This window comes from Serinus canaria, chromosome 1A (assembly GCF_022539315.1).
Source record: "Serinus canaria isolate serCan28SL12 chromosome 1A, serCan2020, whole genome shotgun sequence".
NCBI lineage: Eukaryota > Metazoa > Chordata > Aves > Passeriformes > Fringillidae > Serinus > Serinus canaria.
In genome coordinates, this window is record NC_066314.1 from 56577261 (window position 1) to 56591613 (window position 14353).

Here is a 14353-nt window from a genome sequence, read left to right on the forward strand (position 1 = left end):
TTTGCCTATGACTGTCTGGTTGCCTTCCCTTCCCACATCCTGGATTAGTAGGATCTGGTGTCTGAATTTTCTCTGGAAACAACAGCTCCTGTAACATTTGTGTGTTCAACAGATGCTTGTTGTTTATTATATTTATTTTATTGCTCTCAGAGCTTGTCTGCTCCAGCCCCCAGCTCCAGCAGCCAGCTGACTCCTGCAGAGCATGAAGGGCTTAATGCTTCCTTGCATGCTGGGAGAAGTCAACTTCAAACCAGAGCAATAAACAAGCTCATTTTGGGGGCGAGAGGGAGTGGCAGGAGAAGAGGGTTGCGTAAAACTTCCCTGCCTGCTTCAGAACTAGATCTTCACAAGGCTGCCTCATCTGAAAAAGCATCAGTTCCAACTTTTCCATCTTATCTGGTGTAACAACAGATTATCTAATGTGCTCAAAATGAGCTGGATTTGATTTTTTTTTTTTTAAATCCTGAATGCTGAGGGTGAGGGAGAAAGCCATATGCAGGAAGCAAAGAAGCACAGGTGGAGAATTGCAGGAGGCAGCTGCTGTTTGCTTAGCCAGGAATGTAATGAGTTGCAGATGAGTCATTTAAGAATGTGTTTGCAGTGTTTCTGAATGTAGTATTGGAAAAGGGAAGGTGCTGATCACCCTGCATCCATTGGTGTGCTGTGTTGAACTTCCAAGAACTGACTTTTCAAAACCAGCTCTACTGCTGCTCACTGGAAGAGCCACCTCAGGTGTATGGATTGGAGGATTTCTGGTGCTGAGAACACTGCAGAGAAGTCATTGTCTGCCATTCTTCAAAAAAGTAAACCTTCACCTTGGGAAATGGAAAGACACTGCAGTTTGAGTTGGTGGGTTTCCCCTGTGCCTGTTCTCTGGCTGGTGCCTGAGGAATGCTGCCAGCACATGCTTCTTCCAAGACTGCAGTGACTGTTTCCCTCACTGAGAGTTGGTTAAGGCAGTTGTCAGGTGAGTGTTTTCTGAACGCGGGAAATAAGGATATTCCTTGATACAAGGACAACACTGGCCCTGTGTCTGGGGACAGGAAGGTGGTTGCCGGCAGCAGGAACTCAGTCTCTCCTCCCATACAGTTCCTCCATTCAGCCCCACTTATGCCAAATGGTCCAGAAGCAAAGGAATGACGATGCAGTTTTGCACACAGCATCTACTACAACCTTCATTTAGCTGACTTGTGCTCTCTTATCATCTTAGCTGGATAACAGATGTGTGCAAATGATTTGTCACAGAACTGATAAAAATTACAAAATACTTGTCCAGAGAAGCTGTGGCTGCCCCATCCCAGGCAATGTTCAAGGCCAGGTTGGATGGGGCTTGGAGCAGCCTGAGATAGTGGAAGTGTCCCTGCCCATGATGTGGTAGCACAGGAGGAGCTTTAAGGTCTCACCTTCCCTCTGCCCTCATGCTGTGAGCAGGACCACAGTGCTCTCCTGGCCAAAGTGACGGCCGGTCATGCCTCGGACACTCAAGAACTCCAGGCTCTCAAAAAAAAAAAAAACAAGTTCAAGTTTTACATTCCAACAGAAGACTTGAAATTTCCTCTTTTAACCAAAAAAGGAGCTTAAGGAAATGTCCTAGGGTGACTGTTATCCCCATTCGTGTGTGTGTAATTTATGCTGGATATTATGTTCTGTGCCTTTAAGACTGGTGGAGTGAAGGTTTTGTTTTGGGCCTCTTATCAGCCACCCGGCGGGACATCCAGATAGCACCAGTGCATGTTGCTGCTTTTTTGCTTTTTGTCCTGCTTTTTGCTTTCGCTCTTGCTTCTGCTTCGCTTCTGCTTTGCTTGCTCTTGCTTTTTTCCCCCCCTTCTCATTAGTTACTTTAGCTAAGTAGTCCAAATTCCTTTCTGGACTGTTCCCCCCACCCCGTTGGACCTGCTGACTGCTCCGGACTGGGATTTGGAACACGGAGAGAGAGGTTACACCTTGTGACTGCAGCAGCTGCCTCATCGCCGGAGAGACTTTCTGAATTTGTCATCTTTCTCAGAGCAGTGGAAGAGTGGTGTCATCCAGTATTGTTCATTGTGTGTGCTGGGGGGTGCTGTGCTTGTCAAATAAACAGGTTCTTTCCACTTCTCTCTGAGGAATTCTTCCCGAACCGGTTGGGGGAGGGGCCGTATGGGTTTGTTTTTGGAGAAGCCCTTTTTGGAGATTCTCTCCCAAATTTGCTCTAAACCAGGACAGGAAACTCCCTAAGCCATTGGGCATTTAAACCGGGATCCCAGTACATGCAATTCTGCGTGAAAAGTGTCATTAGTCCTGTATTTTAACAATTTTCTAATCCCACGTGCTTGTGAAAAAGTCAAAGCTGTTCAAAGCTTTTAGTTGTACAAACCAGCCAAATTTAGTTTCAGTCTGCCCTTAGCTGAACAGCTGCCACATACAACAGTTTTGGTTACTTTCTTATCTTGTCTTGCCATCAGGGCTCATCTCAGAGCAAGTACCTTGCTTTAGTCATGGAGACATCCATGTTTTCAGTCAACTTTATTGATAAAATAAGTTTACAGTACACAATTCTAGCCATAAATCCTTTTCAAGCCATCTGCATTACAAAAATAACAGGTATGCAATGAAAAATAGTCACTCCACACACTGTGAAGACTCTTTAGGATTTTAAAGTGATCAGGGTAGGGGAATGAAAGGGGAGACGTATCAAATGTGAAGACTAGGAGTAGATAAATTAAGTCACTTTTTTTTTAAATTTACAAAAATAAACACTAATCAAGCATTATTTTGTAATAGAGCAACCTCAAAGTACTGCCACAGACCAACAACCCTCTTCTGTATTTGGAAGCCAAACCAGAAGTCAGCCATGAAGCTGAATTCAGCATTAAATGGATAGAAATGCCTCTTGACATCACTGCATGGCTGAAAATATGCTTCTAGAAACAAGAACTTGAACAACTGAGCCCAAAATTCCTTGTAAGTTTGCAACAACAGAACACTCCAGTGAAAAAAGATGTTGCTTCTGGTAAGTCAGCAGCTTGCAAGCCATGGCAGAAATGCAAAATCTAGATTAGAGAAGCCCTGGCGAAGCTTTACAGGTAATATAAAAGCAGATAAGAATATTTTGTGCTTGAGCTAAAATGTTCCCCCAGAATTTCCTCACGGCTGCTTCACAAGTCTGGAAATGGCCATAACTTTTTTCCATGCATGTGAATGTCCTTAGTGTGTTCCTAAGCCTAGCAAGAAGCCAAGGTGCTCTGCAGAGAAGCAGCAGCTTTTCCATTTCTAAAGCACGCTGTGAGAATGTGGAGGCCTGATTTACCTGTCCTGTCAGCACATGTATTAGTTCACTGAAAACCAGCATTTACTGCCTCCTAATGCTCCTTTCTCTTACTTATTTCCTTCTTAAAAGCATCACGGGAAGGAGCAGCAACAGAGACACAGAACAAAGGACATGAGCGGCTCCTAAGTCAGTTCAGTGCCATTGAAAGCTCCTCCTTAGGCCTGTGGAGCATTTAACTTGAGCTCAGGGAAGCTGTGCTGGGGCACAGGAAGCTGCCTTGAAGCTGGCACATTTGGAAGTGTTGGGTGCTTAGCTCCTTCTGTGTTGCTGTGACTGAAAATCAAACCTGACTAAGTGGTGGTTGACTTCAGGATAGCCCAGCTGCCATTGCTTGGTGGGTTATTGAACAGCCTGAAAGTTAAACTGTGGGTGGCAGCTGTAACTCCACAGTTTTCTGTAGCTGACAGCTTTCACTCTGCTTAACTCATTTTAAAACCTTCTTGATGACTAGTAAGTACTGGAGAAATGAAAATTAAGACTATTAATTGCATGCTGCCAACTCTGCCATGAAGCTGCTTCCTCCTTCCTCTATCCCCCCCTTTCTGCTGCCACTGCTTTTGTGCTTTCCAGTTGCCATTCCTCACTCAGGAAGTTTGGGCAGGCAACTGGAGAAGAGAGACATGGGACTTGACTTCTTACTGACAGAGAAGTGAGCTGGATTTCCCCTCCGAAAGGTAAAAGCTGAGGCAGAATTGTATTGCTACCTGTGTTCCTGAGAACAACAAAGCGGGAACAGCTCTTTCCATGTTCTCACAATACAATTCAGTGAACATATTTGAAAGAATCTTGTTTCATTTAAAAACTCCAAACTACTGACTGACAGCATTCCTTACATTTAAAAACTGGCCTTGTATTTTAAGGAGATACCTCAAGGCTAAATGACAGAAATTCTTAAATTTTATGCTGCCTGTGTGCCCCTCCCATCAAAGAGGTTTGCTGCAAAATGAGAAGTTATTAAAACCAAAACAAAAGGAAAAAATGCTATGTGGATCATGCACAGAGCATATTCATAAGTTACTACTTTCTAAGGCAGAGATCAGACTTGAAATCTTACCTTTATTATCTAAGAGTTGCACTGAACTTTGTATGAGCAACAATTTATATAAATTACTTGAAATCTCACCTTTTATCTGTAAAACAAGTTCATATAAAAAGAATTTGCAATTCAGCAAGTGCATGAATCCATTTCCTACTGAGGTTAGATCTATGGCAATCAATCTGTCACTGAGGATATTGCAGAACACCAGCTGAATTTATGTTACACAGTATAAAAGCCACTGAGCTGGAGTTGGATGTATTCTCTTGCTGGTGCCCTATTCAGTAACAAGTGCTTGACCAGTGCCCCCTGATGCTCCATTGGTTTAAGTGTGCAAATGAAGCTTGCTGATTTCCAGAGTCCTTAGCTTTTCCTCAGGCTCAGATCACTGCTTGTCACTAATCCTGACAGGGACGTGCTCTCTGATGCATCATCCTTCTTGAGGTTCAGAAACGATTCTCTAGTGATTTGAAGAATTTCTCTCAAGCCTTTGTTTTCTTGCTAAAACCAGAGAGTAAAAAATACATTAATAGGACTCTAGAAAGAAATCAGGTAAAGCCTCACCTCTACTCCAAACTAATTCATAAGGAGTAAAACACTGACTTGAAATCAGTGCTGTGTCATCTTCTCCAAGGGAGCACATGAGGTTTCTGACTCTCCTGCTCTCTTGGATGGGCTTTAAGCACCCCCTCCTTGAGATTAAGCTGTAGTGGTGCTTCCCCTGCTCCAGCAAGGCAAAGGTAATACAACAGCGGTGAGTGACTGGGACAGTAACTCCATAAAACACCTGGAAGGATCTTTACTCCCTTTAATATCTGTGCCTCTGCAGCTTTCTCCTCACCTCCAGCTGGGTGATGCGCTCCTGCTCTTTGCAGCCATGCCTTTCATCCACCTCAATGGCTTTTCTCATCACCGCTGCCATCTCTGTAATTTGGTCCACGTGCACTTGCAGCTCCTGAGATACAATATTTAGTAATATCTTAGTGATATATTTTCTGCATTATTAAAAAAGCAAAGCATTAAATGTGGTTTAGCTGCTGTGACATTTTTTTATCACAGACCTTAATTCTGGAAAACAAATTCTCTCTAACTTCACAGTGTGGGCAGCCACAGTAGTCCTGTTTATTTAAATAAACCTGGTTTGCCCCACAGTGGAAATTGACAGAAGCTTAACCAGCTGTGATTCCTGGCCTCAAAATGGCTACAAGATGGAGCTGTGCCTGCCCTGACCAGGACCTTCTGTGAGCAGGAACTGATGTGTGTTATTTTGGATACGCAAAACTGCTCCACTCCTGTGAGAACAGCAAGGAAAGTCACATTCTTTCCAGGTGTTTGAAACTGGATCTCCAGTACCAGTCCATGGACAGGCATTTTTCTCTAAAAAAGAGCAGGTGCAGTGGTCATCCTTATTATGTCATATACTACAAAACTTCAACCTGTCCTCCACTCCCTATTTTAGATACTTTTGCTTGACTCCACCTCCAATTCCAGCTTTTTTGGGCTCTGGACTTCAGAGGTTCAGTGTAAGGGTCACTGCTGCCTTTCCCTGCGATGCTCCGTGAGAAGCCTGTTCCCCTCTGGCAATCACTGCTGCTCAGTTAAGCCAAACAGTTTAAAGGTATTTCCAACAGCTTTTGTTTTTCAACTTGTCTTTTATTTCGACTCTGTGGTGATGCCACTCTAGTTGTGCCTGACCTGGCCTTTGGACAAAATCCACAATATTTATTGGCTAGGAAAAGCAGGACAGAAGGGCCGAAATGAAGGACAGTAGAGACTAAAGCTAAATCCCACCTTTAAATGATGAATTTGATGGGAGATCTACACAGCTGGCAGATGATCAGCTTGCCTTTAAACTACCACAAAGAACTGCCTCAGCTGGAATCATAAACTTATCTGACCAAAACAAATACCCTTTACTGAAATAAACATCAGCCCTTTCCCCTCTGCCATTCCAACTGCCCAAGCTATAATTTAGCAGCTGTTAAATGCCCACTCTCAATGTGAGGGGGCAGGGAAGAACTTGCTGTAAATCTTTATTTTCTTCTCAGTTTCTAGTGCAGGTGATGACATGAAGTATTTTTTTTTAAAGAACTCCCAAATTTAGCTTGACAGGAAGCTGTGGTCAGGCAAGGATGCACCCTTGAGAAGGACTGGGTAGGAGCTGTGGGTTTCAGATATACTGCTGTCCTCCCTGCTTCCTGCTTTCACAGCTCATGTGGGCTCTAAATCAATACAACTTTGGGCCTGCTCCAAGGTCACTGATGTTAGGTCAGACCCTAACACCAAACTGGAAGGCTCCACTCTGGAAGGCACATGGGGAAAATCAAAGAGAGCAGTGACAGTGAAAGCCTCTGTGTATCTCTCTTTCATATACATGTGGTTTTTTCTCTCTAAGGAGATAAAACCAAAAAGGGGCCGCACCCATTTGAGGGCCTTGTTTCAGCTGAGCAAATTCACAGAGCACACTTATATCAGGGTCACTACTACCAACACACGCTTTTCTCTTGCATACAACACTAACAGAAGACACTGCTGTTCTATTTAGAGGAGGTGCTTCTTCATCTGCTGCAATCAATGCTCTTGTAATAACCTGTAAACAGGCACTAAAATAACAGCTGGCACTCAGGAAAATAGCATTTCTGGGAACAGGGAGCTTAACTCCTTGGGTATAATGGATTTTTTACTTAACAAGAGAGGTATTTAAAAAGTATTTCAACATTGTTCAGTCTTCTGAATACAAAGCCTGAGCCAGAGAATATATAATGAAATTCCAGAAATCCTTGTGTCAAGATAAGGGTGATAAATCTTTTTCATCAGGCATTCATGAAGGAAGAGGTTTAATGAAAATGTTGAAGCCTAAATCTCCTGTTCCAATTACATTGTGAGATGTCATTTTTTCTTTTTTGTTTCTTTTTCTTGCCTTTCCATTTAAGTGCTCCTAAATGAACTATCACAGTCCATTTCAGGATGGATTTCATTTTACCCTCTTGTTTTAGTTCTCCTGAAGCTGGAGCAGGTGCTATACCATATTCTGAGGTAACGTCTGTTGAAAATGATCTTTATCTGTCAATTTTCAAGATTTTATGTTAAAGACACACTTCTAATCCAATATTTTTTCATACCAATGGCAATAATTACACACATAGGATGCTGTAAGCAGGCAAGAAAGAATCAAAATCTTAAATTCTGTTTTCCCAGTAAGCAGACCCTAACTTTGCTTTGCAAATTTAAATTAGCTGAGGGCAAAGATTATTAGACACTTAGAACTTGTTTGTCTTCACAACTGCATTGCTCTAATGATTATGTTACATTTTCAAAGAAATGTATTATCTTGCTAAAAAGCTCCTGTTTAGATCTGTTAGTGATCCAGAATAATGAATTCCCCCAAAATTTACAAGTCCTTTTGACTATTGAATAACTGAACATACACTTGTGTTTCCTGCTTCATCCAGTTAAACTAAAGTCAAAGGACTTTTAATTTTTAAAATTTATTTACAATATTTAGGGGAAAAATTTAAATATTTAATTTAAAAAGCTTGTTCCTCCTATTCTCCCTAAGCACAGGTTTACTAATGATTTCTTGGTGTCACAAGCATAAATTAAAGCTAGTCTAAAAGTCTGACTATTACTAACCTCTGGCAGTGTAACAGGGCAGTTGCCTTAAAGACTGAATTGAAACAAAAGAAAATTAAGCAAATGCAGTAATGAAATGCTACCTGTTTAAAGTTTTAATAAATCAGAAGCTGGTGAGGTTGACTCACTCAATTGATAGTTTCCTGACGGTACTGCATGGCGTGGATTATAAAAATTAGGACTCAATAGTAGTACAATAGTATAAAAACTGACATGAAGTGAGCTTTGAATTGATTCACTACAAGCTAAGGTTAATTAAAAAAAAAGCAAAACCCTCAATGAAGTTATTACCTTGGAATGTTGCTCTTTTAACTTCGTTATTATACTGGGATCATCCTTTTTGCTTGCCATAAGCAACCTAAACATCTGTTCTCTGTACTTGCTCATGATGAGTTCCAGAGCTGACTGGTGCTCTTCGAGAGATGTGCGCAGTTCTGCCAACAGAATTTAAAATGCATTTAAGAGCTTAACACAGAGAACCAAATCAAAATGCACAAGGATTTCAGCTTAAGAAAACCCAAATGAGCCCATAATTGAGTGCCCCCACTCCCTGCACCATGAAATCTACGCAGGCTCTGAAAATGGCTTTGATGGTGATCAGCCTGGGACAACTCCTGGTCAGTAACAACGAGTCTTTTCTTAGTGTGACTTCGTGTTCAGTCCATGTGGCTGACAAAAGCCAGCAGGAGTGTGGCTGAACAGCTTTACCCCAGCCACTACAAGGCACTCTGTACAAAAGGCAGGAAGGAGTTCCCAGATCTGTCTGAATCTGCAGCTTGGTAAAACCAGAGTTAAAAAATGCTTCTGTTCAAAGTATACTGAGTCAAAGGATAAATAACCCCCTAAATAAGGGAAGACTCATCTGAACTGAGATCACTGAATCCTTTGCTGAATGGAACTGTTAGAATACCTAAGACTTTCTTGGAGGAACAGTGCATTCCTAGTTTACAGAATTCCAGAAGGAATTATACTTCTTTACTTACACTGTAACTTGTCCTGACTGCTCCTATTATTTTCAGCAGTCGTTAAACTTGTCTCCAAAAAGATCCCTATATTGCAGAATAAAGTTCTATTTATCTCCTCACTTGTGCTGGACATTAGGTAAGGACCAAAAAAAGTAATTTTTCCCAAATCTCTCTTTTAATTCATCAGTCCCAAAGGCTGGACTTCAGGACTCTTGAACTGAATTGTGATCAGTTAAACGGACAAATTGAAACTAGAAGAAAATATTTCTTCTACAGCTCTGTTTTGAAAAAAGATCAGTGGTAAAAGCCTCACTATTTCCAGTGATTCAGGCTGGAGCTTGAAAAGGGTAGAATACTCATATTTTACCTTTGTTTTCCTGTTGCAATTCCCTAATCTGTCTGTTTTCCTGCTGGATACCCATCACTAGAGTAGACCGAGGGCGGTGTCTTGCTACTTCATTGAGCTCCTGGATTTCTTCCTGGTACTGGTTATCACAAAAACAAAGCAACAAGGTACAGCATATTTGCTTAACCAAAAGCAGGTATTACTCAGCAGGTCACAAAGCACCAGTTCTACTGTCACTCATAGTCTGTAACCAGGAAGACAATGCTTGTTTTTAAATGATAATATCAAACATGCATACCAGAAGTGTTGCAGACGTCCTGACCTTTAGAGACACAAAAGCATCACCTTAGATGTGTGTAGTGGATGCTATTTAACCTTCAGTAAATGCAGGCCAAGTTCACCATCAGTGAAATTTGGCAATTTAAAACTCATAGAGATGTGGTAAAGACAAACCATGAGGTATTAACCTCCTGACATTTACTGTGGCTTGCCAAACCCACAAGGCTGTGTGGGTACAAGTCACTCGGGCCCGAGTCAATGGATCCTGACTTCCAACACATGGGGATATGTAATACTCTTGATCTGAAGCCATAAAGCCTCTGCATGCCTAGTTTTACAGGGCTGAATTGCATGCAGGGTGTTATAATTTTATAGGCCCATTAACATATCTTGGGTCACTAAAATGACAAGATGGACTCCCATACGGAAGGACACAAGACACCTTTATGTTTTCCCAGGAGTTGTCTTGTGAAAGTCACACTCAATCTAACAACACGCTTTGAGCAGCTCAACATCAGAATAAAAGTGAGCACCAAAAAGCCCAAGAGGCAATTTTGGAAACAAAAGGAGACAGTTCAAAGACAAAGTATTCTGTACAGATGAAAACATGTCAGAGCCTCTGTATGATTAAACGGGCATGCTGAAATTAATAAAACTGTGTAGTATTGCACTGGAGAGCAAACCAAGAGACACCACAGAGTGGTTTGTAAGATACCAAGCCCATTTCTAGCAGCATTCTTCAAATAAATGCTTGTTTTCACTATTTAAACTGGACTAACTGTGAAAATGTTTTCACAGTCTCAAACTATATAAACAAGCTATTTTTAGATGAGAGCCACACCTCTACTAAAAACATCAAGTCTGCATTACAGGATTAACCCAACACTACACTCATTCCATGCAGCACAGAAGTGCCCAGAGGATGTTAAGTGCTGCCACTGCCAGGAGCAGGCAGGGCAGGAGAGCAGACCTGTTTCATGGCTTCCACCCGCTTGTTGAGCGCCGTGGTCTGTTCGATGAGTGCCTCGGCCGCGCTGTCGTGCTCCCTCAGCCGCTCCACCAGCGCCTTCGCGTCTGCCAGCGCCTTCTCGATGGTGCAGCTCATTTCTGAACACGACAAAGGCAGCGCTGGCACTACAGCACCTCTGCACAGCACAGCTGCCTGGGGCATGGACCAGCTGCTAGAGGCAGGGCACTGAGCACAGCAAAGCTGGGCAGCATCCCTGCTTCTGGCAGAGTGATACAGAAAGTAAAAGACTGTTACGTGAACTCATTCATTTTTAATGCTACTTTTTTTTTTTTATGTGCCCTCCTAACAGATATATTTCAGGATAACTGAGGTATAAATCCAGCACAAAAAAGAATGCTGAAGGATTACAGTGGCCTGGAAGATTCTGATGACTTAAATCAGCAGAAAAGGAGAAGCTCAAACTGACAGAGTAGAGAAAATTGCTCAGTGGAAAAGTTCAGAAGACAAAAGGCTCGTGTTTTGTTCATGTCTACAACAGAACACAAACATCGCTCTATGGAATGGAACTGTAACGTCTTCAAAGCACGGAAAAGCCAGCAACTCAGCTAATGAAAAGAAGCAACTGCACTCTTAAAACATCGCCCTTCTACCTGCAGCACTTGTTCACAGGAATTACAGATTGCCAGAACTGCCAAACTTGCAAAGTGCTTGTGTCTATTGCAAAGAGTACTGGTCTTTACGCTGCATTTTTTCATATTCATGATTGGTGCATTAAGTTTCAAGACCAAGATTTTCAGTCTGTGTTTTTATTTTCTTTTAAGGAACCTTGGACTTAGTCTACTGAAAAGGAAATCTATTTAAATTCCTTGAACAGTCTTCAGCAATCAAGCAGCAGCGATAGAGGTTTATAAGATTTATGAGCCTTGTTGATATCAGGCTTAATATTTGGTTTAGGAAATGTTCTAAGGTACTGAAAGAATCTATTCAATCCATTTCTTAGCCAGGCTATTTACAAAAGTAAAGATTTTTGTAAGCATTAAAGATTATTGAGTCTTTTCTCATCTACATGAAAAAAAAAATCACTTCAGGTTGATTTTCTAACTTTCTCAGGCACTTTTACAAATCATAGACCAGGATCTTAAGCCCAACTTAAAGAAATCCTCAGATTTGCCTCAACTGATCTTTTGCTCCCACCCCAGGTAAGTAGTAGAAGGAAGGATATTTCAAACACTAGACATTTTACCTGTGTTTTCTGGGATTCATGTGTTATCAAAAGCATCAGCATTTCGGCATGTGCAGGTTTCCTGTCTATCAGATAATGCTGGCATTTAACTTTCCATATGATGTATCTGAGATAGCCAGGCCCCCAGCGGACTGCTGGGCTATCACAGGTGGTTAATTTATTCACCCTGGCTTAGCACTTGGAGCTCTTTCAAATATGACATGGAAAGGAATCACACTGCACTTTTTTAGAGATTTGCTTTTCTTGCTCCTCCCTCCAGTCAGATCTCCTACAGAAATACCCCAGACAAAAGATGACCTTCCCCACTAACTGGCTGAACTGCTGCAGAAATTGATTTAGTGAGATCCATGTTGCTGCTGAAGAGCAGCCTTTAATTCAGCTCACTGTCCAGGAATTCTCTGGCCAGTATAAACAAAGCCTCTGAGGCCTCTACGGGAGCTGGGAATACATTTGGCATTCAGACTACAATGCACTTAACACCTCTGATAATTTGTCTGCATCCACATAAATTTTTAAACAGCGTATGTTTAATAGATGCACTTTCTCGTTTTTGCCCCGGCCCAACCCTGTAAGAAAAAAGGAAGTTTGTTTGTGGCAAAGGCACTGATGATTCTTTTCACAGGGAATGTGCTGGGAAAGACATGTGGAATGCAGCCCCAAAAATTCTGCAGTCACTGTTTCCTGTCAGGCCAGGGCCCACCTCCAGTTTTCAGGCTCTATTTGTACCTCAAAAAGCAGAATCACTGTTTGTATCATGGTGATTCACAGCGGCTCCAAATCATGGCTAGGATACCTTTTGGTATCCAAGACACCGGTCCTAACCTTTGAATCTTAAAATGCTCTCTGCCTGTGAAAAACAAAACCTTTTTCCCTATCCTGAAACTGAGCTAAATCCGTGAGTTAGCCTGGACATTTAGGGGGTGGAAAAAAACTCAAATTAATCACTAATATAATTGATTTAAGCAAATTCTTATCATATATTATTTTTTATGAGCATGACTACGGGAGCTGAAGTTAATGATTCCTGAGCCCTGCCCTAGCAGAGAAGCCCAGTTGCACAGATGCTCGTTACTGCAAACTTGTCAACAGGTAGCAGAGCCCCAAGTCACCCCAGCAACACTCCTACTGCACACTGTCACTTCCTGCTATTTCCTCATGCTTTCATTACCAAATTAAACACCAAAAGACAACAGCAAAGAATAAAGATATCTGTGCGACCACCGCCTTCTCCTAACTTTCTGCCTCTTTCTTTTTTTATCCTTACTGGAAGCCACCTTTTCCTGCAGCTTGTGGGTTCTGTTACCACGGAGACCAGTTTGGCAGCGCTGAGCCAGAATGCAATTTCCAAGGAATTCCAAGGAATTTAGCCTGGTGCAAAGGTCTCGGCGTGACAGGAGCATCCCGAGGGCGTCACCGCCGCACTCCCGGCGTGACAGATCCTGGGGTGTCCCCTCCCGGTGTGACAGGGGCGTCCCGGGGGTGTCACCGCGGGGAGCGTCGCCTCCTGCCCCCAAAACGCGGCGCCACCGCGACGCTGAGGGGCGAAACCGACGCCGGTCGTGACGCGGGCGCGAGCAGAGACACGTGAGGGGTCCCTGGCCCGCCCCGGCCCGCGGGTCTGAGGCGGGGGCAAGGGCTGTCCTGCCCCTTCACGCCCCTCAGGGCGCCCCGGCCGGGGGCGTCCCAACGCAAGTCTGCCCGCGCTCCCGATCGCCCGGCGACGGCCACAGCGGCAGCCCCCCGCCGTGTCCCCGAACCCCTCCACGGAACTCACTCATGCCCGGGGCTCCGGCCGTGCCGGGGATGCGCCCGGACCGGCCCCGACCGATGTCAAATGGCGGCTGGAGGGGAGGCCGGCGCGTCCCGTCCCCGCCAGGGGGCGGTGTGCGGCGGGGGCGGTACCGGCCGCGCACCACTCTCGCGAGAACACACCCCTCCGCGGCCGCCAGCTCCAAAGCTCGCGAGAGAACGCCCCGCCCTCCTGCAGATGCCGAGTCCTGCAGGTGTGAGGAGGGTGTCGAGCCAAACCTCGGGATCTGTGTTTATTTGTACATCAGCAGCTCTAGCGGGACACGCAGGATTATGCAGTTGCACCGTGAATAAGTTTCGATTGGATATTGGGAAAAACTTCTTCCCTGTGTGGGTGCTGAGGCCCTGGCTCAGGGGCCCAGAGAAGCTGTGGCTGCCTCATTCCTGGCAGTGTCCAAGACCAGGTTGGATTGGGCTCTGAGCAGCCTGGGATAGTGGCAGGTGTCCTTGCCCATGGCAGGGGCTACGGACCCGGACTGGATAATAGGGTCCCTCCCAGGCCAGGGCGTTGTGTGATTCTATGTTCGTATTCTTGTTCCATCTTTTAAGAAAAAAATGGGAGACAGTCCCAAAATGACTAGGCTGTGTGGCTGAGAGCCATCAAGGGTGAAGCCAGCACTAAGTGGAAGTTAATGCCAGCGACCGCAACCACCATCCCCTCCTGAAAACAAACCCCAGACTCAAATGGAGAGAACTTCCTCTGCGTACTAATGAGCGTGAGAAGCCACAGACACATCCAGCAAAGGGGGTTGAGTCCTAATTAAC

At 43.9% G+C, this 14353-nt stretch overlaps 1 protein-coding gene across 3 annotated transcripts; it reads right to left on the reverse strand.

Moving 5' to 3' along the window:
* Positions 1 to 2487: 2487 nt before the first annotated feature.
* FGFR1OP2 (FGFR1 oncogene partner 2) lies at positions 2488 to 13705 on the reverse strand. 3 transcript variants are annotated; one of them, XM_009094113.4, is made up of 6 exons: positions 13554 to 13705; positions 10537 to 10673; positions 9309 to 9426; positions 8268 to 8410; positions 5185 to 5298; positions 2488 to 4844 (listed from the first exon to the last, which is right to left on the reverse strand). In XM_009094113.4, exons 1-6 carry the CDS (start codon positions 13555 to 13557, stop codon positions 4707 to 4709), a joined length of 654 nt encoding a protein of 217 aa, XP_009092361.1. In that variant the 5' UTR covers positions 13558 to 13705; the 3' UTR covers positions 2488 to 4706. The 3 variants fall into 3 exon arrangements, with proteins under 3 accessions (XP_009092361.1, XP_050842266.1, XP_018774167.1); XM_050986309.1 differs by having other exon boundaries at positions 10537 to 10795; positions 13554 to 13687; XM_018918622.3 differs by having other exon boundaries at positions 10537 to 10728; positions 13554 to 13677.
* Between the last annotated feature and the right edge of the window lie 648 nt (positions 13706 to 14353).

Bases quoted from the DNA above. Each gene is read 5' to 3' on its own strand.
- FGFR1OP2 (XM_050986309.1), bottom strand. From the start codon at position 10,737: ATGCCCCAGGCAGCTGTGCTGTGCAGAGGTGCTGTAGTGCCAGCGCTG. The intron at 9,427-10,536 runs GTCTGCTCTCCT...TGTGATAACCAG, and splicing joins GGGTGGAAGCCATGAAACAG to TACCAGGAAGAAATCCAGGA. The intron at 8,411-9,308 runs GTAAAATATGAG...TTCTGTTGGCAG, and splicing joins ATTGCAACAGGAAAACAAAG to AACTGCGCACATCTCTCGAA.